General features: G+C 41.8%; 1 protein-coding gene across 2 annotated transcripts; it reads right to left on the bottom strand.

The window, feature by feature from the left end:
* Positions 1 to 1548: 1548 nt before the first annotated feature.
* Positions 1549 to 25876, bottom strand: BTBD3 (BTB domain containing 3; the record flags this gene model as incomplete). Of its 2 annotated transcripts, XM_082305822.1 has the most annotated exons (5): positions 1549 to 5910; positions 10010 to 10128; positions 10620 to 10710; positions 11293 to 11557; positions 25762 to 25876. In XM_082305822.1, the coding sequence occupies 4 exons, from the start codon at positions 11433 to 11435 to the stop codon at positions 4878 to 4880; spliced, it is 1386 nt and encodes a 461-aa protein (XP_082161948.1). In that variant the 3' UTR covers positions 1549 to 4877. The 2 variants fall into 2 exon arrangements, with proteins under 2 accessions (XP_082161948.1, XP_082161947.1); XM_082305821.1 differs by lacking the exon at positions 25762 to 25876 and having other exon boundaries at positions 11293 to 11615.
* Between the last annotated feature and the right edge of the window lie 1618 nt (positions 25877 to 27494).

Raw genomic sequence — 27494 nt, 5'->3', positions numbered from 1 at the left:
TCAGAGGCCAAGAAATCTCGGGTTCCTACTCCCGAGAGCTGAGCACTCACAAGGAGCCTGTTTTAGATGGGACCTTGCCTTCGTGAGAGGGAGTGGCTGTCAGCCCCTGGGGAGTTTCCAACTAAGTGGGAACAGAGAGTCCTTCTCCACCAAGCAGGATTTTACCTGTGAGACGAACAACTGAATTCAGCTCTTGAAGTCTTCTTCCTCCCAAACCCAGAAACATCCTATCACTTTTTTCCTTCCACTTCAAACTCTCTTTCTTCTGGTGTGCATACACACATGCTTCTCTGCATCACCGAACACAGTGCAAGAAACTGACACAGCTCTACTTAGCATCAATTTCCAAAGCAAGTGTCCTGGCACTTCTGTCAGATTTCAGCCAGAAATAGAGGATAATGTCCCCTTGGATGAGATAGGCCACCCTTTATTCATCTTGTCCACGTAGTTCTTACCTGTTTATCAGAGAAACCAAGGCTGCTAGCAGCATCCATCTCCTTTAACATACCTAGCTAGACTGCTGCCGATGATGTGGTCCTTGCTGCACCAAATCACACTGGTATCTACCACACATTTAAGAGCTGGTACCGTTAGTACAGAACAAGGCATAGGACAGGTCCTGATTGAAGCCAGTTCCAAACTAATGAGAAGCACTGGACAAGTAAGAGAACTTGGATCAAGAATGTAGCAGTGTGGTAGCAAGTATAGCAGTAAGAATTCTAGAAAAACAACTTACCAAAAGTGACAAGTTTGATGCCTGTAAACATGCTTTAATCAGAATTTTTGATGAAGTTTGAAGGTACTGCTTTTACTGGGGAAAACTTCCTCAATTAAATTTCCATGTCTCTATATCACACTCTGGAGTATTTCTTATCATTAGCTAGTAATATCTGAAAAGTCTTGGAGATGGGTATCACGGAAGTGGGACTTCAGCTTCACGGACCATAAAAGTATTTAAAATGAAGTTTCAAATCTCCTGGAAGAAAATTGTTAAGTAAGAAAGCAGTCAGAATGCTGAACAATATTACATAATTAACTTTTCAGCAGACAACAGCGTCTTGGCACTAACCATGTCCTTTATTCTGATATATCAGAGACTGAAAACCATGGCCTTTCCTGTGCCAACTGTCTTTTAGAATAAACACGAGACCCTCCCCCTTCATCTCCACATAGTTAATAATATTAATAGAACATTAAAATATTAATGCTAGTAGACAAGGTCTTTCATAAAGCACATAAATGAATTCATTCACTCTAGCTCATTAGCTTAATCGTCAACCTTTTTACAATGTAGCTGATTAACATTTTCATTGTTCTTCCTTGTTTTTTCCTTAGACTTTTACTTCTTTGGGGATCAAAAGATCTCTGAATACATAAGCTCAACAAATATCTCTGCACAACTGTACAACAATAGAAATCGCTAAAAGAGATAACTAAGTAAAGGCTTTCATAGCTCATGCTTCAAAGATACTGCAGGAAACAACCATTTAAGAACCATTTTTATTTGTATGTTTAACGCGATTATACACATTCATGAGTCCAACAAGATCTGCACTGTGACATTAAAGATACAGTACAATAACATTCAACATGAGGTACTTCATATTTATATATATCTGTCCTTTGTAAATAATGCTGTAAGCCTGCTAAGGTCAAACACTGCTACAGCACAAATGGGTGCTGGGACCTGAAGTTAGCTGAATTTATCACAACAAATTAAAAAAAAAAAAAAAAAAAACAACAAAAAACAAAAAAAAAAACCCCAGTTCAGTGCAATAAGTATGTAGAAATTAAAATGTTCACTTAAATACTATTTTAGATATGCAGAAAGTATATTATGTTATACTCTCTCATCAGATTCCCCTCCCCAGGAAAATCAAACATACACGTAGCAAAGATGGCCAGGTACAGTTTAAGACAGAATCTACAAAAGGATCTCTATCGACATTATGCTGACATTCCAGGTTGATATAGCTGACGCTTGCAAAACGTCAATCAATGTATTCAAGCTTGGATGCTACTGCTAAACCAACCAAATCCACATTTAGACACCTACCTAAGTGCCCTGATGTCCGAAGGTGACTGGTACCAGTCACCTTTTTATATACCAGTACTTGTTAGCATCAAGCAGTGCTCAGAATCAAGTCGTGCTGTAAGCATCAAAAGGTGTTTTGGGGTGCTTATGTTTATTCTTCCATATTGAAAAACTTTACATGCACCAGCTCCTAAAACCTGGAAGGGACTCAGAGGAATTAAGCTAGAGGTAGCTTTCATCCTACTTCGTCAAAAAGATTCATAATAGTAGCAAATAAAAATAATAATTAAATAACAGCTCATTTTCTACATATTACAGCTACACAGTATTCTGATCTCCTAACTTCTGTTCCAGGCAGTCAATGTAGTAGATACCTCACCTTTATGTGCAGGTAAGTAAAAACCAAATAATAAATTAAAAGTGAGAAGCCAAGTCTAGTTTTACCAGTACAATACTCTCTGATTTGTCCCACCAGCTGAGGCACCTGATTTTTTTTTTCCAAACAACTCAGAATGCAGCTTGCTACTGCAAGCAACTTGTCAATCTGATCATCAGAGTAATTACATCTGCATCAACCGCTTGCTGTAAGAAAACTTAATCAGCTGATTAGCATCTTTCTCTGCTTTCAAATGTATTTAAATAAATGGAACTGCTGCTCAGATGTTGTCTAAAAGTAGATGACCATTACCTCATCACAATCTTAGATTCCTTTTTGCAGCCTCTTCAGCAACTCTTCCTCCAGTCCATATAATTACACTCTTGTCTATTTTAGGCTGCAGATCTAAATATAATTAACTGGAGGTTTTTTAAAATCTCTCTGGGAGTTTTCCATGGAGCATTCTGTTTAGATTTCGCTAACAGTCTGGATTATGTACATCTGTTACAAAAAACCAAAACATTTTTCTATATATGTTGAGGGTATTTACATTTCGGAAAGAACATTGCTTACACACACACACACACACACACACAGAGGCATGTATGTATGTATGTACATAAAACATTAAACACTAAGACGGGTGAAAAGCATCGATCTTGCAAGGCATATTTTTACCTGTCTCTCCTTTTATTACCTAGAGAGAAGATCTGGGCTTTGGCCATAAAGCGTTTGACGTCTACGCTCGTTTTCCTTACTTCAGATGGTATTTTGGACACTGCAAAGATGTATTGGCACTTTACGATGGCCAGGGGCCAGGATTCCAACCGTCAAGAAACACTTAGAGTAATAGTATTAAACTGGTAAGAAATCATATGAGAAAACCATTTTTATTACAAAACTGACAAGTGAATTTAGGGTTATGCTGCATTAATGTGTTGATGTACTATAATATTAATCTTCAGTCTGTCTAAAGAATCATTTGGTCCTCTCATTTCGTTAAAACATACACAACAAACAGAACCCACTTCAGAGATGAAATAAGAATGAGGTGCTTTACAATAGGTAGTGTCCCTCTGAGAAGCAACTGTCCCAATGCAATGGTGAAGGATTTTCTTACGTTTAAATAGTACCTGTATTTGTTATTTATACTGGTTTCCTTCCCTGATGAAGGAGTCGTGATCCCTAATACTTTTCCAAAAATGATACAGACATATGACAGGAAGTTTGTGAGGGGGAAAAATAATGAGACAAGAAAAAGTTCTGCACCACATAATTCTCCGATTGATGTATAACCATAAGCAGTTGCAAGAGATCTAACATAAACACATTAGAGAACACTTCCTCCTCCTCCTCACTGTTATCTGATGATATACACTAAGTGTAATATGACCACAGTTGGGAATCTTCTTGTCTAAATTTCCACTGATAATGTATGGTAATAAAAAGAAAAAATCTCACATTACAGAAAAAAGTCCAAGTCAGAATTGGCACATTCTTTTGTTCCTCTATAATCTGCCTCTACCATGTTTAGGAGGAAGAAGAAAAAACCACCCAAAACAAATAAAAAATTATCCTGCATCAGGTGATAGATATTAATTCCCATTTATTTAGCAAGTGTTCAAAGAAAAGCCATTTATATAGCAAATTAACTTCAACGTAGCAAAAACTAGCTCATGGGAGTAGAGTTTCAAAAGCTGCATATACAATTTGAACATGTGCAACTACTTTCTGGCCTTCGAGGTGGGATTCCTAGAAAATGAACTCTGAGGGTAACTTGCCAAGCCCACATCCTCCCCTCACTGTAAACATGTCCATGCACTGTGGACACGGTCAGCGTGCTGTGTAGCTTCCTGAAAGCTGCTTGCTTCTCTCCGTCTTCCCCTGCAGCCATCCTAAACAGCTGGCTGCAGGAGAACCTCACAGGATGAAGGTTTAAACCTATGGTTTTTCTGCTTACAACTCAAGCACCTTTTTCAGCTCCCATGATCAAAAGCAGCTCATTACTGGAATCTTTTAAGTCTGAAGAGAAGAGAGAAGAGAGAGCTATAAAACAAGGCTCTTCATTTTCTACCCCTACCTCCCCAAATAATTACAAGCAGAAAGCAGGAAATGGAGAAAGAGAAAATGGATCAATGAAGACAGTGTTTAGTGAGATACAAGAGGGGGACATCCTCTGGTGATTCACAGGTGCATCAAAGAAAGGGTCAGCATCACCAGCAAACAGGCACCTCTCTTACAAAGCCTTTAAGACTTGCTTGTTCCTAAGAGCTTCCAGTTTAAATATTAGACTTAAACTTTATCACCAACAATGCTACAAGTATAGCAAGCCAGTAACTTGCCCGTAGTGTTTAGTTACATATTACCTGTACTGATCACATATCTGCAGATAAAAAGCTAAGTGTCAGTAGGTCTAAACCAGACAGGTTCTTCATAGCAAAATGCTTCGTCTCCACAGACTTTCATTCAAGCATAAAATATGAGTTCGGGAATTTGCCCTCCCTGTACCCCAGTGCCATTTGTACTGTCCGAAGAGCACTGAAACTGAACAGTCACCTTCCCACACTGAACTTCTGTCATTCCTTCTTGTCCAAAATAGCTGAGTTCATTACCATCCAGAATCACGCTAGCTGTGTAAAAGGTGTCAGGCTCAATCTGCACTGGATATTCAAACCACACGGGAAAAGTGTTACTAGAACCATCTGAGAAATATTTACTCAAGTTCTGGCCTAGGATAACTCCTTGTCGTTTGAGTTCAATCTTGGCACTGTACTCTGCTGATCCACAGCTGGAGCCGTACAGCCCAAAGCCAGCAATAAACACTCTCTTATCAACAGCAAACTGGATGCTGTCACACCGGCCCCTGTAGCGCCACTGGTTGCTGCGGTAAGCGCAGGACTGGAAACGGTGACATCGCTGAGGAACGAGGCCTTTCCGGGGCTTGCTTACAAACTGTAACTCTGGCTTTTTGGCAGCCGTATACCAGAGGAAGATATCATTGGTTTCGTTGAGAGTCAGAATCCCAGACTGAGCAGCGCCATTTGCGAAGTCGTCGAGTGCCATGGTAGGGATGCGTATCAAGTACAGAGCCTTCCCAAGGACTTTGCGCTTGTTCTCTATGGTAGCCGTTAGCTCTTGTCGCTGACACTCCACTTCAGCCCAGTTCAGAGCTGCTTCGAAAACAACAATTTCTTTGGCATTCAGAGTCTCCCTTCGGAGAATGCTTTCAAGTGTCTGAAAATCAATGTCACAGAACCCCTCCGACTTCAAAGCTAGCTCAGCTTGGGCGTCAATCACTTCCCAACAGCGCTGGGTCAGGTCAGGTTCCTCGAATAGGCAGCTCTGGGAAAGCAGCACACAGGCATTCTTTGCACTTAGACTCGTCTCTAGAAAGTTGACGCAGGCACGGGCAAGATGAGGGACGATATATTTCTTGGCAGCATAAAGAGTGGCCAGTACGGTATCTGCAGCCAAATCAATTTCATCACAATATATGTATCTGAAATAAAACACATGCATGTAACGCTGCCGCCTAATGCAAAAACCATCATTTGTCAACAACATCTGAAAATTATAAACAAAGAATATTTAAATGGCTCCACATTAAAAGTAAGCAGTGCTTTTGGGGAACATTGATTAAATCCAGAAAGAAAGTACAAACCAAATTCATCACTCATGTAAGACCATGGAAGAGAACAGGCTTAAATCTAAGGTGAATACAACTTCACATTTAGGGTACACGCTACGTAGACAATGGTTCTGTTTACGAACTATGGCCCCTCCAGCTCTGTCTTCCTTCCGTACATGCTTTGGCTAACGAGAGGCTATCTGCCCCAGGCAGTTGCTCCTCAAGGGCTACCTTACTTGGCTAACAGAACACTCTGGAACACGTGTTACAAAGAGTACTTGGACTGGATGTCCCGTGGTGGTGAATGATGATTTATTGAGGTGTATATATAAATACAGGAATGAAAACAAGTTTATTGGGAATAACTAGCTAGTCTAAGAATAGAAATACTATCAAAACATAGCAGGTGCTACTCATCTTCGTAACTACTGGGGGGGAGGTTTGGCAGGGGGAGGGGGAGAGAGGTTGGTTTTATTTTTTTAACAGGGCGATGAAACATATAGAAAAAGGCAGAGAATTCTAATTTTCAGGTTTATTAATGCTTACAGCATCCTAGCTCCACTGCCATGGTGTTTTCTCTCAGTCTCATTGCATAAGGAAGAAAAAAAGCTTTACTGCTACGCTAGTGTGGTGGAAGAGATGAAGGTGAAATTCTATTTATATGACTAAACTGCTGGGATTCATTGCTCAGAGAAATGAAGCATTGTACAGTTTGTTCTTTTTAATATCTCATGCTTCAGGGCCCCATTTGCAGCTGGTGAATGCAATGTGCTAAAACCATGCCAAATGCAATTTTACTCTTCATAGGGATAAGCAAGTCTTGATGGCTATGGTTGATAAAAGTGCCTTCCTCCAGTAAAGCTGAAGTTGTATGCGACCCTGTACTAATTAAAATTTTCTAGTTAGAAGGTTTCCCAACACAATGAATTTTTTTCAGAACAGATGCGCTTATAAAGTGGAATTACTACCTACACTGATCTGATTATAGTTGTATATTTGTATTTTTGAAGGTGTAGGGTACTATCTTCCAAGCCATGCTTAGAAAACATGCTCAGAGCTGATACTGCTCAAGCAATATAATAAAATCTAAGAAGTTACAGAGAAAAAGAATACTTACATAGACCCAAACTTTTTTTTTTTTTACCTTTATTACTTGGTTTCATCTGGGCTATTTGTAACAACAAAGAGCACATCTCTATACCAGTGGTTACAGGCTTAGCTCCTTTACTGTCCAAAAAATTTTCAATGTATCAATTCATTCATTTTTATGATTCTCCTCATTGCTTTCCAACTCTTTTCTCCCTTCTATTACTTCTCTTGGCCTGCTAGTACAGCAGAGAATGATGACATCTGTTTTAAATTGAAGTAGTACAAAAGTTGCTAGTTTAATATTCATGAAGGCGAAGAACTAATATCACTGATTTACAACAGACACAGCACAGATCAGCTGTCAGCAATATTTGACACTTCTCACTCTGCCAATGCACCTCGACTCTGGGCTACAATTACTGATATTTCAGTTTCACCCTGTTCTTAAACAGAGGATTCTGCTAGACCACAGAGTCTGACAGTTTAGTAACACATTCATCCTGGGATGAGACCACGGTTCTAATTTGAACAGTCAAGATTAAGATAAGATATAATACATTAAAAACACCAATTCAGTGTGTCAGCCAGACTGAATTTAACCCTATTTTTTAAAACTGTAGAGAACAGCCAAATCAATTTTACTGGGAGAAGAATTAGTATCTACCAATCGAGATATCATTTCCTATGTTATATCTGGCAATACCTTGTCTCATGTTTGTTGTCAGAATGCCCACTATATAGTAAAAGACAAAAAATATTTATGCTGTAAGAATTCACTGTGCAGGGGGAAAAAAAAAAAACAAACCACAAACCAACCAAAACCAACAAAAAAAGCCACAAAACCAAACTCAGTGTATTTTCTGACAAAGATTATGATGCATTCCTCCTGACTGCAGAAAGGAGCGTACGAAGGAGAAGGCTGCTTTGGGATAGGTAAAAAGTCTTTTCCTTCTGTAGCAACAGCATCATGAACCTTCTGCCATCCGCTGCTCACAGCAGTTGCGAGCAACACTCATGGGGATGACTTCCCAGGAGCAACACTCATGGGGATGACTTCCCAGGAGGAGACGAGCAAGGGGGACTGTGGCTCCCCCCAGGCTCCACCCAGTGCAGCACATGCACTGGATCCTGCCATGAGGGGAATGCTGCACTGCTGAGCAAGATCCCTTCCCTTTCCCTGCACCGTCACGGCTGCAGACACCGCTGGCGTTCACAGACACAGGAGCACTCTGCAGGTTCAGGCACACTGCATCAGTGGGAGTTAGCACTGGCAAGGTTAGCTCAATATCCACACAGACCACAAACTTTTTTTTTTTTTTTTTTTTTTTTTAAATAAAAGCTGAGAAGGTAAAGAATTCCATGGTTCTGGCTATGCTCTCAAAGATAGTTTCCTAAATTGCCATAGGCTAAATAACATGCCAAGACCTAGACGTCAGTATTGATACTCTCTTTTCTAGGTTTGTTTTCTGAACACATTTCTTAAAGATAAATTCAGAAAGCATTCAGTTTTTATATGGCAAATCATGTTTAGCCACAGTGAAACAGATTTGTTGTTCAAAAAAAAAAAACCAAAAAAAAAAGGGAGGGGGGCCAGGGGAATCCAAGTATCTTGTATTTGTGCCTTGTAAAATTCTGCAGGACAGTAAAGCACAAGTCTGAGCTCTGCAGAAAACACCTGCAAAACCAGAAAGGCCCAAAGCAGGGATCCATAACGCACCTACTTACATAATGTCATATCTTAACTTTATATATATTCCAGGTCTATAGAACATCTGTGTGACTTCAGCTTTTCCTGGCAGTTACTGATATTTGCACAGAACATTTCTGATGTTCACGATAACCTGTAAAAATTCTATGCAACAAACTCTATATGCAACTTCGAACGTTCATCTACTGTGCCACTGAAATGTAAAAAATAAACCATTCTGTAATCACAAGCTAGTCAAAACAATCTATGAAATATAAGAAGTTGCTCACTAGTGATTACACCATTACATGCAAAAAAACCCTGCAGCATATTAAAAGGATCGCTATCAGATACTAATGCATATTCTTTATCAGAACGCAATGACAGTTACTAAAGCTGAAGGGAAAAAACCCCCAAAGCCACAGCACTTCTGTGATAGGGCATTTCTCTTTAACAATCGTAGTTTATAGATACATTCAAGGACAATTCAGCAGGGAAGCTGCTTCTGTATGCTCATTTAGGAAAAGATAGCATTTCTTATGCAGTTTGCAAGAAGAAAAATAATGATCATGTAAACTGACTGGTTTTCCCCTGTTAGAATTAAAAACGCTATTCATGTAAACAGCCTTTTTATCACTTTCCAAATGCATCAATATGATGGATGAGGAGAAATTTAATTTTCAGAGGCTATATTCAATAACTTAGGGTCATTTTTCTAAGACAAGACCTTCATACAGCAAGTTTATAAAAGCGCTGGAATGATGTCAATATACAAACCCAGCAATTCTGGGGTTTGGGGTTTTTTTGTGTGTTTTTAACTTTTCGCTATGCTTGCAAAGTAGAACAGGTTTTTTTTGTTACAGCTGACAATTCTTTTTAGTAACTCCATTCCATTGTGTAACGTGTAGTGACAAATCAGATCAATAGGCATTACAGTATACAATGTGCCCAAAGATCCTCTGTCAAAGTCATTATTTATAACTGCCTACATTAGTCTAATATATGCATGCCTGGAAGTAGAGGGGAAGAGCAAAACGAGGTAAAAGTTTAAAACACTTGAAACACAAAAAGAGGAATATTTTAAGCAACTGCTTTCTTTCTGTTTATACGCAAGTCTAATGCTTTAACAATGACATTACCAGTGTGTGTATACATCATAAAGAAAAACATATCCAGCAGATGAATGATGCTTACTTCAGCATTGCAAGAAAAGCAGCAGGCTCAACATCTGGTATACGGATTTCATCTTTGTCCTCAGCAAGCTCTCCGTAAAACATCGCATGGAATACAGAGCTCCCAACAGCCAGGACATACTGTTGAGAAAGGGAAATCTTATTTCATGCTTTAAACTGAAAGCACTGCCAACAAAAACAATGTGGGAGAGCCACTCGGAGCATACTGGGCTTTACTGACACACTCTATAGAGACACTTCAGTAAGAAATGAAGTCAAAGTTAAGAACAGAATTACACATTTTCTCTCATGGGCATATATGCATTAGCTACTGGAAAACGCTCATATCCACTACAGAAGTTAACTATTTCTAGAAAATCTCAAGAGTAATATTAATCAGCAGCACAAAGCAGTATTCCGAACTTTATAACGACTGCCTTAGCGTAAGTGTACTGTTCAAGCAAAAACACAAAGAAAAGCAAGGGACAGACTATTCCCCTGCACGCAGCCTTTTAATACACAGAATTATGCCCGTCCCAGAAAAGCCAAGTCTCCCACGCTGTGTCCTGCTGTAACCGTGGGAGTTCTCTCCGGCTATCCCCGCCCGAGCTGATAATGCAGCTGTTGCTTACTTTGTGTCCTGGCAGCCGCTGGGTCCCACCTGGTGGCCCGACCACAAAATGAACATCTGCCATCAAGTCATTGTTGAACATCACTGCATTTCTACAAACAGAGGCGGCGTGTTAATTTATGGCACCCAGTAACACTGTGCTTGCCCCAGACCCAAGAAATGCAATTTCTTAACAACTTAAAGTTGCATGTTAGTAAAAAGAAGCAGGTCACAATTTGTTTTAAGCTAGTTTACACATCATCACACAAATATGCCAGAGAAAAAAAGTAAGGGGGTGATGTGTGTGTGGGGAAGGGTGTGGGGCATGTGCACGCACATGCAATAAAAAACAAAACAAAAAAACAAACTTATGAGAACTTTTCAAAAAGTGGAAATCAAAGTCAAAAGCATGTATCGCTCAACATGTACGCTAAGGTCTAAAAGCAAATCTTTATGGGCACGCTGTAGCTTCCAGCAACATTTTTATTTACTCAAGACAAACAGCTGCACTGTCTGGAAAAGAGATATTAAAATATTTTCCATTACCAAAATACTTGTTTCACACACACAAAGGAAAAAAAGAGAACTGTGTTTTCTTCAGCAAATAAATGAATAACTAAACATATGTATTATGAACATTTTGCTATTTTTCACCACTCCATTCAAACAGCAAAAATAAACTGCCCTGAACTTACCTCTCTCTGATGGTCGGATAAAGTCCTTGCCAATTAGGTGCTGGAATAGTGTTGTTGTTATTGAGGTTTTGCTGGTGGTACTGCTGGACAGCAGTTGTATTAGTGTTGGCTGGTTTCTTTCGGGGAAAAATATCAGCAGCCATCTTCTTCTTCTTTTTGGTCTTCAAGGTAATGATTTCATAGCAAACTGGAGGCAATTTGCTGCTGCTACTGCTGCTGCTATTTCCCTTCTTAGAGCTCTTCTTGGACCTGTTCTTGACCGTCTCTGGAAGCATCAAGAAGAAGGTGAGACATTTCATGTTCTTTCCTTTCTCATCTACCATGAGTATACTTGTCTGTAAAGCTAGATAGCCTAACTAGCCGGGAACATTAAGAAATGCACGTGGAAGCTGTTAAACAGAGAGCAGCAGAGCTGAGAGTTTGCTTCTTTTCCAGCAAGACAAGGTGACCTTTCCGGTGCACCGAGTAAGAAACTGGCTTTAAGTTTGATCCAGTACTTGAATCGTTAAATACATCCCCATCATTCCTGCCAGTTTTATTTCTTTCCAGATCTCCTGATCAGGAATCGCCTGAAAGCGCTACACCCTGCAAGGAGGGTACGCGCCTGGCTGTAGCACCGGCTTTCTGAAGGGGGCTAGCAAGACGCGCAATAGCACTGCCAGTCTGCTCGGCGAGCGGAGCTTGTGCGTTGAACGGATCGGAACAGAGTAGGTATTGCAGCCCTGCAGATGGAGTCAGCCAGCGTTCGGAGCCAATAGCTGAAGTCACCGATAACGATTGGACCCAGCCGCACAGTGACACCTATTGTAACGTACGCCGCTCTGACATTAAAGCGACAGCAGTTGCGCTCTTCAGTTAATACGTAGCGCTAAGTAATAAAGTAATAAATGGCATGCACAGTTGCGTAAGCGCATGACTGGCCAGAAGCATGTGTGTTTTAGCTCTCCTGGATGCTGCTTGAATTTTCACAGGGGAAGCAGTAAAAAGTTGAAATCAGGTAGAGAGATGTATTTGAGTCTAAGTATTTCCGTGGGAGCTATTTCCACATGCAGTTGATATTAACATGACTTCATATGTCTCCAGTATTCCCACAAATCCCTACCATAGCAGTTGTTCAGCAAAAGCACGCTATAGATATCAGAACGAAATGAAAGCAATCAACTAGCGGCAGCAAAGACAGCGATGCAGTTAAACAATCCCTTTCAGCGCAGCTTCTACTCCAGTGTAACATGAATAGAGATGAGGTCACAGCTTTAGCTTTAACTCCTTATGTTTCTAGATAACATAATAGCCTTTGACAAGGGTCCCAAATCACTAAGCAGTGCTAATTAAGCTAGCTTACCACCAGACATGCCTGCACCTCATCAGAAGAAAACTTCTAGATGTGTAATCAGATTAAAGCAAATCAGAGTGAATATATTTAATCAATATTTCAAAGCATTACATGAAGAAGTCCGAATGATTCAGAGAGTCTCAGGCAGAAATCACTCCTTGAGATGCAAACACGCTCTGATTTTATTCACAAATACTTTCTGAAATAAACAGGATATAAGCTATGCCAACCAGACCATTTAAATAGGAAAGAAGACTTATTTTCACTCATTAGTTTACTTGGGACTTAAATTTAGATCAGATTTCCTTAACAGTAGGTCAAGTGTATAAAAAAAAAAAAAAAAAAAGGCAAGCAAGCATAGCCACTTAAAAATAAAAGCAGGGAAACAAAAAATATTAGGTATTAAGTGTCAACATTTCACACCTTAAAATATTGGGGGGGGGTTATTAAAATACGATTTCATAATTATTTTCAAGTTTTAAAGAAAAAAAAATCCTCTTTGCTTTCAAAGCAAATTTAGCCACTTCTAGCCTTAATTAGTTTTGCTGGACAAGACCACAACAGTGAAATTAAAGTGATCAAAGGTTGGTGGGGAAATGGCTGACCTTGCTGAAATCCCTGACAGAAATCTGCCACTGACTTAAACTGAAACACAGAAATGTTACGCAGGCTATTTATTGAAACACCATCACAATTGCTTGAATCACAGCTATGGCTTTGTAACATGCAACCTCTGAATGTCCTTAAACCCAAAATTGTAAAACCTAAGTGCAGGTGTTTCAAAGATTATCAGCTCTCCTTGTGAGACACTCCACATTAAGCACTAACTAAACACCCTGGCAGCTGGCCATCTAGAGACTTTGCTGCAGTGGCTGGAGATGATACCGTTTCCAGAGACACATCTGTCCCCTCTGTCTGAAGTCACTGCTCATGGAAGGGGGAAACAGAAGTATACGCGTCCATGCCTCAGCTGCTGCATTTCACAGCCCAACCTCTTAGTGCAAAATCACCTTCACCAGTAATTTAAAAGAAGATGGTAGATTATGCCTGGTGTGGTTGAAAATCAGGTTTGTTCCTAAATACATTGAGCGGCAGGTTATGCAATTTCCAAAGAAACATTTTCTAGCAAGCTTTTCTTTCTTTTCTCCCCCCCTTTCTCCTTGTTTTCCTTTTTTATCTGCAACAGATTGATTCAGAAGGGAAACTAACTAACAACCATATTGAACTGTAGAGAGGTAAAAGAAGGGGTAAAGGAGAAGAAACTCATCCCACAGATAGGATGTTTATAACTGCTCACAGCTGAGAGTTTATAATGGGGACACAGCAGGTATTCTCAGCACAAAATTTGAGTTTGATGGGTTTGAGTAAGTTTTTTTCCCCTCCTTATGTAAATTTCCAGCCCTTCTAGTTACAAAAATAACCCTTTTGCCACTGCACAGGACAGACATTTCAAAAGGAAGAAGTTTTAAAAAAAAACCCTTAAAGAGACAGAAAAACCATGCACTCTTCAGAAAATCTGGTTCTCAGCATTGCAGTTGGCAGAAGGGGAAAGATAGCAGGGGTTAGGAGATCCATATGAGAGATTCGATTTTCATTCTATAAATCCATTTTATAGACTACCAAAGTATACAAAAATCAAGGTCCTCGCACATTTTTTTCAAACCATTTGACCAGTACAAATCCAAAGATTATACACACACCAGATAAGGTCACTGGGAGGCTACAGAAGAGAAAGAGAATGACAGACAGACTGACCGGTCAACTCAATCTGAGAAAGACAGACTGTAAACATGAGCCCATAGGAGTCCACCATACCTTTGATTTCTGTAAAATCAACATATGCATAGCATGCTGTGCTTTCTTGGGAAAGGAAGGGAGGGAGAAGCTGCAGCTGAAGCATGTTCTGCCTGAATCCAGAAGTCAGTCAGACCCCCAGTAGACAAGAAGTATCTCCATGACAGGATAAAAATCCACCCCAGTAAATAAAAAGCCTAACTGCCATCTTTGCCTGTTCTTAAGCCACGCACCAAAATCTGGTCTGTTACAACTGGAAAATAGTGCTAATTCCACAACAGACTCCAAAAGTTCCTATGAAAAACTACAACCCTGTTACAAGCTTTATACCACCTTCCATTGCACTTCATCAGCTCAGAAACTAAGTGTCCTAGACCAATCATTAGATGCACGTGAAACGGTGGGGAAAAAAAAAAAAAAAAAACAACCCCAAAGAATTAGTGCTAATTGCACTCGCTATTCTTTCCATTTTGGGAGCAACTTCCATTTATTTTCCTGTAACATAGTTTTCTTCTCTTACTATAGACATACTGTCAATGAATCTACAAATCAATACATTAGCAATCAGTAAAAGAAACCTATGAAGTAGTCCCTGTTGAAAGACTAGTCAAAATCGCAAGTTCAAATCAGTCTGTCTCCAGCAAGATCATCAAGGAAATTGATCTTCTTTCTCCCAAAGATCTATCAATTTCTGAAAGCTTATTACGATGTGTTCCTAATCTTTTTCAGCAACTCTCATTTTTCTTCATTAATTATATATTAACAGAACCAACCTTGATACAACTTAGAAAAAGGGAAATACAGTTCTTCAGAGACACATAAATCTTTATTTTATAAGCAAAGCAGTCACACCAGAAACACTGTAACTTAAAAGGTGTAGGAAATTCCACCTTTAAATCTTAACACTAGCCTAATGAAAATCCAAAATGCCAGAGATGAAGAATTAAGCAAAGGACTATATTCGGAGGTTGAGATACTATGCATCAAGTTACATGCCCTTTCAAATTATTACGAGCAAGTTACAAGCCCTTGGAAATCAGGTCCTGACTAAATATTGTGAACAACTGAAGCATTAATTTTGCTGTTCAAATCCAAATGTGTGCAATATACCTGCAATCCCGGTTTCATTTATCCCTTAAGACGATCAAATACTTTGACACCATTGTGAGGGTTGGCACAGGAGTCATATTATAGCCCAGCTCTTAGTACAACTTCTAATGTATGCTACTACTATAATTATGCCTTTCTAAAGGTAACTTCCGATTGAGAAATCATTTAATTTCCAGGGCTGATGAGAGTACTCTTCCTTATATTACATCAGTCTCTCCTGCCAAAATAGCAAGTATACCCAAGTTTTTCTCCCCCCGCCCTCTAATAACTTGTGCTTTCTCTCTCTCTCATTTACAGGTTCGTTCTTCATGTTATAGCATGAACTGGACAATTCTATAAAAAAAACAAGCTTTCATCAAAATTCCCAATTGTCTGTTACAACCAGATCATGAATAAAGGAATGAATTCCAAGTAGGCAAGGAGAAAATGCATATATTTCTTTTCTGTAAAGTTGCCAAGTCTCTCCCTTGGCAGTTATTATGCCTATGCATTATTAACATTCTTTGTTTAAATTCTGGATTTCCCCTTACGAGGAAACAAATTTCAGACGCTACATCTCGATTAACCAAAATAAACACTCAATGTTACTGTGTAACAAATCTACCTGTCCACTGCTAATTTTCATTGAATTTAAGTTGACTTTAAATGCTCATTTAGAAATGGAAGGTACAAGTTCAAAAAACAAAAACAAAAAACTCAACAAACCACACAGCTGAGGAGCCTAGTTCTGTTTACTTATCTATGAATTATTTAGTCACCTGGAAGAATCTTTCCCAATCACAATTCCAACCCTTCTGTTTGTAAAAACGCTCATTTGGAAAGGGGACTGATAGCTCTACTCTTGATTTCCTCAAGTGAAAAACGCATTACAGTTGACAAAAATCTTCTAACCTCCTCTCTCACACGTTTCTGATTGGCAGCACTGAAAGTAACCAAGATTGCATCCGCTTCTGTCTGTTACATGGAAAAGCTGGCCCTGAAGGCTTACTCAGAAAGGTCTTCTATGGGAAGGGAAAAGAAAAAAAAACAACCACCCCCCCCAAAACCCCACCAATTACAAGCAGGGAGAAAGACGGGCAAAACTGTAGAGACTCTCAGAGAAGCCAGAACATAGGGTAAAAAAACTAAGAGAGCACTTCTTTCCCAGAATAGCCAAGAGCTGGGAAAAAGTAGAATAGTATCAGAGTAGAATTGCACTTTGAACCGATATTAGAAGCTTTAAACCAAAGTCCAAAACAGCTAAATTGTATTTTGTTATAGGTCTTATGCTATACTAGCAACATACTTGTTGGCAAATATTCTTCTTAAGTGCTTGAAGTATGAGGTTTTAAACGCTTTGCATAATATTATCCACTAAGATAGTTTTTTACATTTTTTTCCTAAATGCCCTTAACACTTCAAAGAAAACAAAAGCAGAAAGCCCTGAGCAGCCCAGTCAACAGGTAAATACAAACTTACATAAAACAGAAGCTTAAAGAATGAGTATTCAGATGTCTTTTGCTCTCTTTCTTGTATTATTTGCTAGCATATAGGCTATGTATCTGCATAGCACTTCTTTGGTCCCCTTACCAAAGCAGCCTTAATCTTTTTAATACGTCCTTTTTGTATCTGCAGTCATTTTCATTTTTTTTTTTACAGCAATATCCTTTTTGAGACAAAGCAATCAAAACAAAACCTATTTAAGAATAACATTTAGCCCTATGTTTACTTGTGAATAAACATCCACCTTCCTTCTGTGTGGATTTCAATAGGCTCTCCACGAACCTGTTCCTACACCAAGTGCAACATCTCCCACTGTCATTTTTTTCCTGTTACTTTCTTGCTTAGCTGCTTAAAGTTAGCAATTTAACCCCAGTGAGAGGTTCGATAACTTCATATTTACGCCCCAAACACAACATAACACAAAAGACTTCTCTACACTGTTGAGTTTTGCTTTAGAAGTTAAAGGTTTTGTTCTCAGCTGGGTCAAAATAAATATAGCTAGTGTATTAAAGCGAGAAAGGAAAAAAATGTTTAAAATTCTCTTGTATTTTCATTATGATTTCAATACCATGCTTGCTGCACGAATGACAGCCCATATAAACCACAACCATATAAACAAAGGCTCATGTTTAAACAACCTACAGTGAAGAACATATTTGATCCCATTACAGCGAATTATCACACAACCATTCTCTTCTGTGCATATGGAAGGAAATAATGTGAAATGCTTCATTACAACGCGAAATACATGATTTTACCAGCCTGCTGAGACATATTCCCTGATGTCATAGCTTGGGAACTGCAGGTAGAAAATATCTCAGAGCAGAATTTGCAATTTATTCTATAAACATTAATTTGCTTCTTGATAGTTCAAAGTAAAAACAAGAATTATAAATTAACTCTGAGATGAGAAAACCTGCAACTACAAAATGAGAATCCAATTCAAGGTTACAGGAGATAAACTGTTTTTCTACTAATTTAAAAGTGACAAATTATGCATTTCTTCCCCATGGCTACTACTCTAGCTTGTCCATTTCATGTCATGTCGAGTTTTGCTCTTGACAATCTGTGGGCTCAAAAAATAAGTTCTTTCTTAGTGGCTACCATTTTTTCAATTTCTTTCTAAACATGATATTGCAAACCTGAAAACATTCAACCCTTTTTCTAAGACAGAGGTCAACTTTAATTCTACTCTGCCTCTTACCAAAACTGACTTACAAAGGAAAGATCAGATAGCTCAGGAAATTGGTAATGAGATACAGTGGTTTTCGTCTCTAGGTCACTAATTCTAAATTGACCAAGGTCAACAGTAATCAAAAGTCATTAGCATTTAATGATCGTTCAGTGCCCTGTGAGAAAGAAGCTAGTGATCTTGGTGCACTTCAGAAAAACCACCACTACAATTAGTACTCACATGCTGCCTATTTCAAGGGAGAGATCGGGATCGGATGACTACAGACAGAACTTCCTATCTTACAGACAGATCATGCCTATGTAGACAAACCTTCATACTAATTTTAACTTGGCTCAGAAACTATTCTTTTTGAACTCAATGGTTAAGTTAATACAGGCTCTGATAAAGGGCAGGTTGGAAGGTGACTGGTCCTACTCCTTTACATCAGCGGTTCCCAAATGTCTTGGTCGCTCTACACACAGTAAGTCTGCAAAACGCAAATGGTAACACAGATAAAGAGAAGACATTTTCTCAGCGAGTCCTCGCTTCTGAGAGCTGATGGCACTAGAAGAGTAACTACCCCATGAGTATCCACATGGGGACTGCATTACAGTTGATTATGTTGGCATATAATTCAAGGACTACATTTTTCATGTGCAGATAACCTACATTCACCACGTCAAACCACAGCACTGAAGTACCCTGTGGAACAAAAAAGGGGGAGAGGATATCGCTACGACCCACGCCATACCTGTTCTGTGGCCTACAAACTTCAGTCTCCTGGGACTGCCAGGCTACCAGCACCTTCCAACGAGGTTAAGAAAAATGGAGGGGACTTTTGGAAAGCTGGGTTAGGTGTTGTAATGTAAACGTCATTAGGGTCTGTCATGGGAAAACTACGTCATGCCAGTCCGTAGTTCCCTAAACTTCACTAGATGTAAAACATGTGGCTTAAGAACACAAAGCAGGTCAGTGATTTGCACACTTGTGTTTACAGTAGAAGAGCATACCTGGCACCATTCAGTAAAAGTATTTTAAATGGCCTTAAAAAAGGGGATAAAATGGTACAGCTTCTTGTTTCTACTACATTTTAAATGACAAAGAGGAAGACTACCCCAGTTAGCAAAAGAGGAAGCAGTCAGTCCAATGGCAAAACAAGCATTTGACAAGGAATGCCTTCTCCAACACAGTGGCTCTCACTTCTCAGAAGTGAGACTCAAAACCCATGAACAACAACTCTTGCCATTTTTTTGACAACTGTTTAATAACTCCAGTTTTTAGATACGAGAGTCTGATTGCTGCTAACCTGAGCTGCATCCAAATAGTTCAAGGAATAGAACCAAACATTACGTCCATTAAACTGCACTGTACTGAGTTAATCTTCCTTTGCCACATGTTAGAAGCTGTGGATCTTGTTACTTGCCCTGGTTTCCAGACTTTCACAGCACATGCAGCCTCTGTTTGAATGGCTGTTCCACAGGGGGATAAAGATGTTGCCAAATTTTTATCTTAACTGTTTTAGAAAATCAGATTTACTTTGCTGCAAATATTTCAGTCACACTCGCCTATTAGATCAGTTATGCTTTAGTATTTCTATTAGTTTCTCCTCCTCTTTACAAGTGAACGTCAGCTACTTTGCACTAATCAAATTTTCAAGACGAACATACACATACTCCTCAAATTCTGGTTTCAGAATATACTTGCAAGCATTAAGATGTATTTACCTAGCAATATTAGGATATCCCAAATGCCTGTTCTCCTTCACAATAACTCTGTTTCAGAGACCCTACGACATGTCAGAACTTTAGTAGAGAAAAAGAAAAAAATCAAGGAAGGAGCAAGTAATCAAACATAAGAGCATAAGTAAGGGACTGTGCAAGGTAAACATACATACACATTAGTTTTATGTATTATAAAGTTTTATATAGTATGAAACCCTTTACTTTTTCTTGGTATATGTGGAGTAGTATTACCTTGGTCTGATAGGAGAGTATTGCTGAAGACAAAAAACAAATAGCACTACGAAATCAAAGGCACCTAGGTGCACTTTGTACATGTTTGAGTGCATTATATTACCCTAACATCACGTGGTATCCCTTTGAGCTGCACTCCTCCGCAGAAACTGAGCGAGTTGTCTAATAGGGCAGTGATTCCTTCCGTCTCTGAGTTGAACTGTATGCTGAGGAGTCCAAAGGAAGGTAAAATACTGCAACAAGGGGACAGCTGTAAATAATAGGCAGCTAGCTTCAGCTCCTCCCCAGTGTTAAAGTGTATGGCTTGCACTTTCCTCCCCCTCCAAGTGGACAAGGTGACAGGCTGTTAAGTAGCATGTGGTGGATTATGGATTAGATTTTAAAGGGATTTTGTTCCATCAACTATTGCAATCCTACATATAAAATCTCACACCTATCAGGCACAAGCAAGCACGCTACCTGACTGAAGAGTTGCTTTCTTTTCATACTCTCAGAAAACCCTTGCAACTAAGCATGCTTTGTGCAAACGAGGAGGCAGCGAAGCTATCATTCCAGAAAATGTAGGTTTTTGAAGAAAATGACTCCTTTAAATTGCTTTGGATGTGAAGAGGAGAAACTGCAGCTCGGGTGGATACAGAGGGTAACCTGGTACATAAATATCCCGTCACAGGAGGATGCTATCAATAAGTCATTCAGCCCTGTACTGAAGTGGTACACGATCCTCTGGTGAAATATTTATTCAGGATATCAAGCAACCTCAGGATACAGGTAACAGGGCTGGACAAGGTGATATCTCAAGATGCCTTCCAAATTTGTTTTCTGCGATTCTATACCCTACAAGCCCAGGACAGCCAGCAGACATTCACAGATCACCAAACAGTTCACCAGTGTTTGAAAACACAATTTCCAGATGGTGGACTCGCTTGGTTTTCTTTTTCTCTAGCTTGCTGAGTTATGAACCTCAGATAGGCCAGCAGGATCAGAAAACAGACAAGCCAGGCCCAGAAAATGGGAATTTTGCAAACTCGAATGAAGTGACCTTTTACTTAAGTGTGTTCCCCCCCACCCAGTTTTCTGACATACATACGTATAATTTGGTTTTGTAATTAAGGTACAATATTGGAATTCAACTTTATGGCAGAAAACAACTGAAGACAACTTCCACCACACAAAGCTTTTAATCTTTTCCTTCCAAGATTCCCATCTCTTATTTCCTTCTTTTGCCTTATCTATCAGCTCTCTGAGATAGAAACTGTTGCTAATCTCTTATTTATATAGTGCCTCACAAAACAGTGCTTCCATGCCAGCTCAGGTATCTGAACACCTGCTCGTGTAAAACAAAACAATAGCCTGCAAGCCTCGAGGAGTTAGTAGAGAGAGTATCACAGCAGAACTATTGTGAGTTATCAGAGAAAGCTACTGCTGGGCATGAATGATATTCTGCTGCAAAACTAGTGTCATTTGCACAAGTTCACACAACAGATGAAGACCTAAATTTCTTCCGACAACATAACGCATGGCCTATCATCATCAGACCTCTGTTTTAATTCAGCCTACCCTAACACTGATCCTTTCGTTGTAAGCATAACAACTGTTTGGTAACTTTAGAAAAAATATTTGCTCACAAGCTCTAACAAGCAAGCGCCCAAATAATAAAAATTACTGTTGCAACCTGCATCTTTTTCCTCAGCCTTAAAGGGCAAGCTAAAGGAATTCCATATTGCTTGTGAAAGGTGTTTCCTCCAGGGCAGAGCTGAGGATCGCTGGAGGGGAAACACAAGGAAAGTTATTGTGTAGTTAGCTGCAGTGTACTTACTGTGGGGGATTTAAAAAAAAAGTACTGCACTCTACATTCAACTTTGGCAATCCTGCAGAACTTATTTCAAACAAATAAGGTCCTAAGAGATTTGATATGGAAAGTTAAATTACCCAGTGAAGCCAAGATATTACGTGTTATGACATACTGCACCTCCTTTCTGTAGGAAATGGTGAGACTAGTTATTTCCCACCAAAAGAAAAGCTATTTTAACCCCGACTCTAGCATAAAACACTTAAAGCAGCATCAAATATAGTATTGTATACCTATAACCCAACATCACCTCTCTCTACAAAAAACAAATGACAAGCCCAGGACACGGATTACACTTTGACGTATAGATCACATGCTGAAAACAAAGTATAGTGAGGACTAACAACAATGTAGAAAATCTGCACCAGCACCCTTCAGAGAAAACACAATCAGTCTTTGCTGTTTTAATTAGGTATGTCAGTAATCATCATTTTAGGAACACTTAAGTACCATAACTTCAATTCAAACTTTTTCTTACTTCAGGTGAGAACAACCCACTGCTCCCTCCTATTTTCAAATGCACCACCACCCAGGAAACACCATAGGCAAACGAATTTATAAACTTAACCTGAAGGTTACCACAGATGGACTTTCTTGAAACAAAACAAAGAGGAAAATAGTAAATTGTAAAGGTGTGGGCCCTTAACTGAAACTACTCAGTCGTCAGACGTGTACCTAGGGAAGTTTGGCCAACATGGGGAAGAGGAGGTGGTATTTACATCAAACCAGGTGCAATTATTAATTGTTCCTCTAGTAAGTTTTACTTAATTGATACTTAAAATACTACTTCTTTTAAAGAAGCGGTACTTTAAGAAGAGAAAAACAACCCCAAACCCCAACTTTTAGGTTTAGATAACTTCCAATTTCTCCAAGGGGAAGCGCTAGCCCACAGGCACAGCGCTGGAGGAGGCCCTGGCCCGGGCGGCCAGGCGCGTTGGCGCTGCCAGGTCCCAAGCCCGGGGCTCCTCGCGCTGCCCGTTTGATCCCAAGCCACCCGGTTTTAGAGCGGCTGATCACCGCCGGTTCACTCCCGGCACCACGACAAAGCCAACCGGCTTCTGCACAAAAGGCAGCTGCAAACACTCGGGGAGCCGGGGGGGAAAAAGTAAGGATGAAACCCTTCGAAACGGCTGCAGGAACAAATAACGACTTTGATCGGGCAAAGACCGGTTTCCAAGGAGCTCTTTGTGCCGGCTGAGCCGACCGCCTCAGCGCCGACCCGGCGGCAGGCGGCCCGGGCGCTGGGGGCACCGCTCCCCGCACCCGCTCCCCCGCCTCTCTCTGCCCAAGTTTCGCGGCGGGCGCGATGCCGGCGCTCAGGTGCGGCCGCTCCCGCCCCGTCCCTCACGGAGGCGTCCCCTCAAGGCGGCTGGGGACCAACGGCCGCCCGCCTGCCTGCCTACCCCCGATCCCCCGCCGCCGGGAACGGCCGCCGCCGCCGCCCCCCTTCACCCGGCGCCGCGGCAGCTCCCTCCCCCGCCGCAGGACGCCCCCGGCCCCGCAACGCCCGGGGCCCAGCGGGGCCGCCCCGGCCCCCTCACCGCGCCGCCGCCTCCCCTCAGCGCGGCGCGAGCGCCCGGTAACGGCCGTAACGGCCGCCTCGCGCGCGCCGCCCCCCCCCCGCCCCGCACTGACCTGAGGGCGCCCCCGCTCCCGGGGCGGCGCGGCCCCTCGCAGCGGCACGCGCGGCCCCGCCTCGAGGACGCGCCCGCTCGCCCCGCGCGCACGCGCACGCCACGGGCGCGAACGGGGCGGGGCGTGGCGGCGGGGCCGCGCGTGGGTCGGGCCCACAGCGGCGCGGCCTCACCCCGGGGCGGGCCGGGGCCTTCAGCGGCGACCTCCCGCCTCCCGCCTCCCGCGGGGCCGCTGGCGGGGCACCCCCGCCGCGCTCCTCCAGTCTGGCGGGGGTTTTCCCCTCAGAAATAAGGCCGCGCTGTACCAGAGGGCACCGCCGGGCCTGGCCCCACGGGAGGCCAGTCAGGGCCTGGCCCCACGGCCCGCCGAGGCGCGGGGGGCACAAGGGGCCCCCACAGCAACAAAACCTTCAGATTTCACCACAAAAAACGGGGCTTTGGCACCAAAACAGTTTAGAAAAGACGGGACAAAAACTAGCAGCACCTTTTTTTTTTAATTAAAAATCCAGTTAGTGCCTGAAATAGAAGCATATTCTTGGCTCAACCCGTTTGAGGAGTCACCCTCTAAAAAACTGATACTTTTTTTGTGTGCACTGATATCTGTGAGGACAAGAGCTCACCATTCCCTCCAGACAACAGATCTCATTGATGTGCAACGTTACAACGACCAAATACTTTTCCATATAAAACATCACGTTTGTTCATCCAGTGTCACTCTCCAGAGCTCTCCGCAAAAGAAAATAAAAATAAGCCCTACAGCAGAAACTCCTCCAGCTGCAGCGCCCACATCTCATCCCAGGGCCAGCAACAGGCAGCCTGATGGGTGAACCACCCTTCCCCCTCAGATTTTTTAGGTTTTTTTTTTTCCAAATAAACCTAATCACACAATGAGATATGAATGCCGTACATCCTTCCTTGTATGAGCTGTTCCCATCCTGCTGCGCATAGGGTTGCCAGGTTAAAAAAAAAATAAAGGCAAAGTACTTTTTATTTTTGAGCCACTGAAGAAATAATCAACAGGGATAGAGGCATTTCCAGGATCAGCACCTGGGTTTATCCAGGAGCTTCATAAATAAGGGATTTCTCATAACGCTGGCGTATAACCATGTGGGAAATTAAAATGCATTGCTAGCATTTATTTTTAAAAGCATAGCAAAAGGCTTTATTTGAAGCTTTAGAGGGGGTTGGTTTGGGTTCCCCCCCCCCGCCGAAGAAACAATTCTTTTGGAATCGCTGCTGTCTTCCAGCTTTAGTCTCCCATGAACATTCCTTTACCTATATTATATACATGTTATTTTAGCAGATACCTTCGCTATGTGAAATTAGGCGTATCTGTGGATAATCAGTACTTTGCTCTTCCCATTTTAATATTTTAGTTATTAAAATAGATAAGAAACTAAATAGCAACAATAATGACTGTATACACACACTATAGCTCTTATGGATTTTACTGGCAGAGTACATGCTTTAAATTATAGTATGTAAATGATGATTTAATTGGGACTTGGGAAGCCAACAAAATATTCATTATCTGAAGTGAACTTAAACCTGCTGTAGATAGCCACTGTCATTGCCCACCCTGTTTCCAGACTGGAGGTAAAAGGCTCTTTTGCAGCTGGGGTAGTTTAGATGGGCAAGTGGTGGGGAGAAGCCCCTTCCTCCAGTTTAGAGGAGGTTGTTTTGCAACCTGAATTTGAAACCCCATAGCAGGAAGGCATCTTCTGGCCATAACCCCAGCGCATCCAGGAGTCAGAAGATCAAATCCTGCGATATTTTCTGACTGAGAGGCAGCAGGAGCTGCCCAAATTAGGGGCTCCACTCAATAACATTTGTTTTGCTTTTTGGGCTCCTTAGAGCACTCCGGCATTTCCAGCCCAGTTTGTTCACCTGTGCACAGGGCTTGGACCGTGACTGCCTAGCATCCCCCAAAGAGCTCCAGGGTCTGGTTTAATACCAATACCAACACTGAATTAAACTGCAGCAGTTGCCGCCACCTTGCAGCGGACTTTGCGCACCCAGCTGAAGTTGCTCCGCTACAGCCAGCGGTGCGGGAGGCCGCACACAGCACCAGAGCACCAGTCCCACCCCATCCTCAGCCCTCTTCACTTCTGGGGACTTACAGACACAGGACGACGGGTTACACCTCGTCCGCATGGTCCGGCTCAAACACACGCTCACAGCCCTGCTGCTGGGCACCAAAGCACTGACGTTCAGAGCTGCAGTCTCTCCTCTTCCTCCTGCAATTGCACACCCAGAATTAGTTACCTGCTTTGAAGCACACAGATGGGTGGTTACCTGTCCGAGTTCAGTAGACCTCCATGCAGCTCGCTGTGTTTCTCAGGGTTGTGTTTAGTCACTTAGCACTGCAGTTTGCGGATAAGTTTCAGCCCAACTCCAGAGCCACCGAGCCGCCAGATAAGCCAGACCTGGCCAGAGCCGCAGTACTGGGCCACCAAAACCATCTTGCAATAGGGGACAAAGTGCAAAGCTTCTGGTGCTACTGGGTGTTGATGTCCTCTCTCCTTGTGCTGTCACCCTCCAGGGTGACTATATATATAAAATATGTATTAAAAAGCTCATGAAGAAGAGGAGCCATAGCCCAAGAGCAGCTGCAGAGAAGGTCTTTGGGGTGCTCCTCCACAGCTTTGGCGCCTTGCCTGCTCCCAGCCCAGGTTTCTGGGCAAGCTCCAGCATTGCCTGTTGCAAACCAAGGGCTGTGCTACTGGGGAAGGTAAAAGCTGAACCAGCTGCCTGTTGGGGAGAGCTGATCAAAGTATTTTAGTTGGTGTCTGCAAAGCCGTTTAACTTGGATAGGTTCTGCTCTGTGGAGGTGGTAAAATAAAGCCAAATATTTGTGTTGAGTCACATTCAGACTCATCTGTTCTCATGTCGCAGGCATATTTTCCAGGTATTGAGCAGCGCTTTCCAAAGACTTACTAACTTGAAGAGCCATTTAAATATTCATTTTCCAGTTCAACTTGCATGCTGGGTAGATTCTTCCAAGTGCTCCAGGGTATAATTAGTTTCTCCAAAAGCATCTTCCCACCAGGCACTTTGCTAGTGCTGACCGCATTTCCCCTCCACATCTCCCCTCCTCCCCAACCTCTTAAAGCTTCACTGAATTTCTGTGCACAGCCTCCCACAAAGGTTATCATCTTATGTTTAATAGGGGGAAAAAAGACAGTGCAAGAGATTTACTGCAAGTGGAAGCCATTACTGGAGCAGTTATCAAATGAAAGAACAATGTAATAATGTCTAGTCGTAAAAATATGAAGAGTTGCCTATCAGAAGCAAACACCTGAGTTGTAAAATTAGCCTGGGCAGCTGCTGTGAGCTTTTGGCAGGCAGGACAAGATCCTTGCAACACGCGGTTAAATGCCCAGGTGTTTTGCGGCTATAAAGGCTGGAAAGTGGGCACCCAAACTAGGACCAGCCAGAGGGAGATACATCAGCATCCCAAGGCCACAGGAGGCTTCCATGAAGCAGAGCCAGAGGAGTCAGCTCAGCACCATGCCAAATGTCCCCAGGGGGGTGACCACATCCCCTGGGTTTATGCAGGCATTGGATGCCTCCCAAAGATAAACCCATTATCTCCAGCACAGCTGTAGCCCATTGAGGCTGCCAAGCCCAACTTTTGGGTTAAGTATTAACTAACTAATAGTAGATGGTGTTGAATTTTGTCTGCTCCTTGACCTGTAAGGTCAGGTCACACAGGCTATGAAACTGCAGCTAGAAGGCACTGATGGCCAGTCTACTGTATTGGTACAGACAATTTTCCTCATCTCTCCCAGTTCTGCCCTCCTGCCACAAGCTGGGGCAGAAACCCCTTCAGGCTTAACCAAATGGCCATTAA

The sequence above is a fragment of the Platalea leucorodia genome, assembly GCF_965183815.1.
Source record: "Platalea leucorodia genome assembly, chromosome: 3".
NCBI classification, from domain to species: Eukaryota; Metazoa; Chordata; class Aves; order Pelecaniformes; family Threskiornithidae; genus Platalea; species Platalea leucorodia.
The sequence above is the reverse complement of the archived record's forward strand: the minus strand, read 5'-3'. Positions and strand labels throughout refer to the sequence as shown.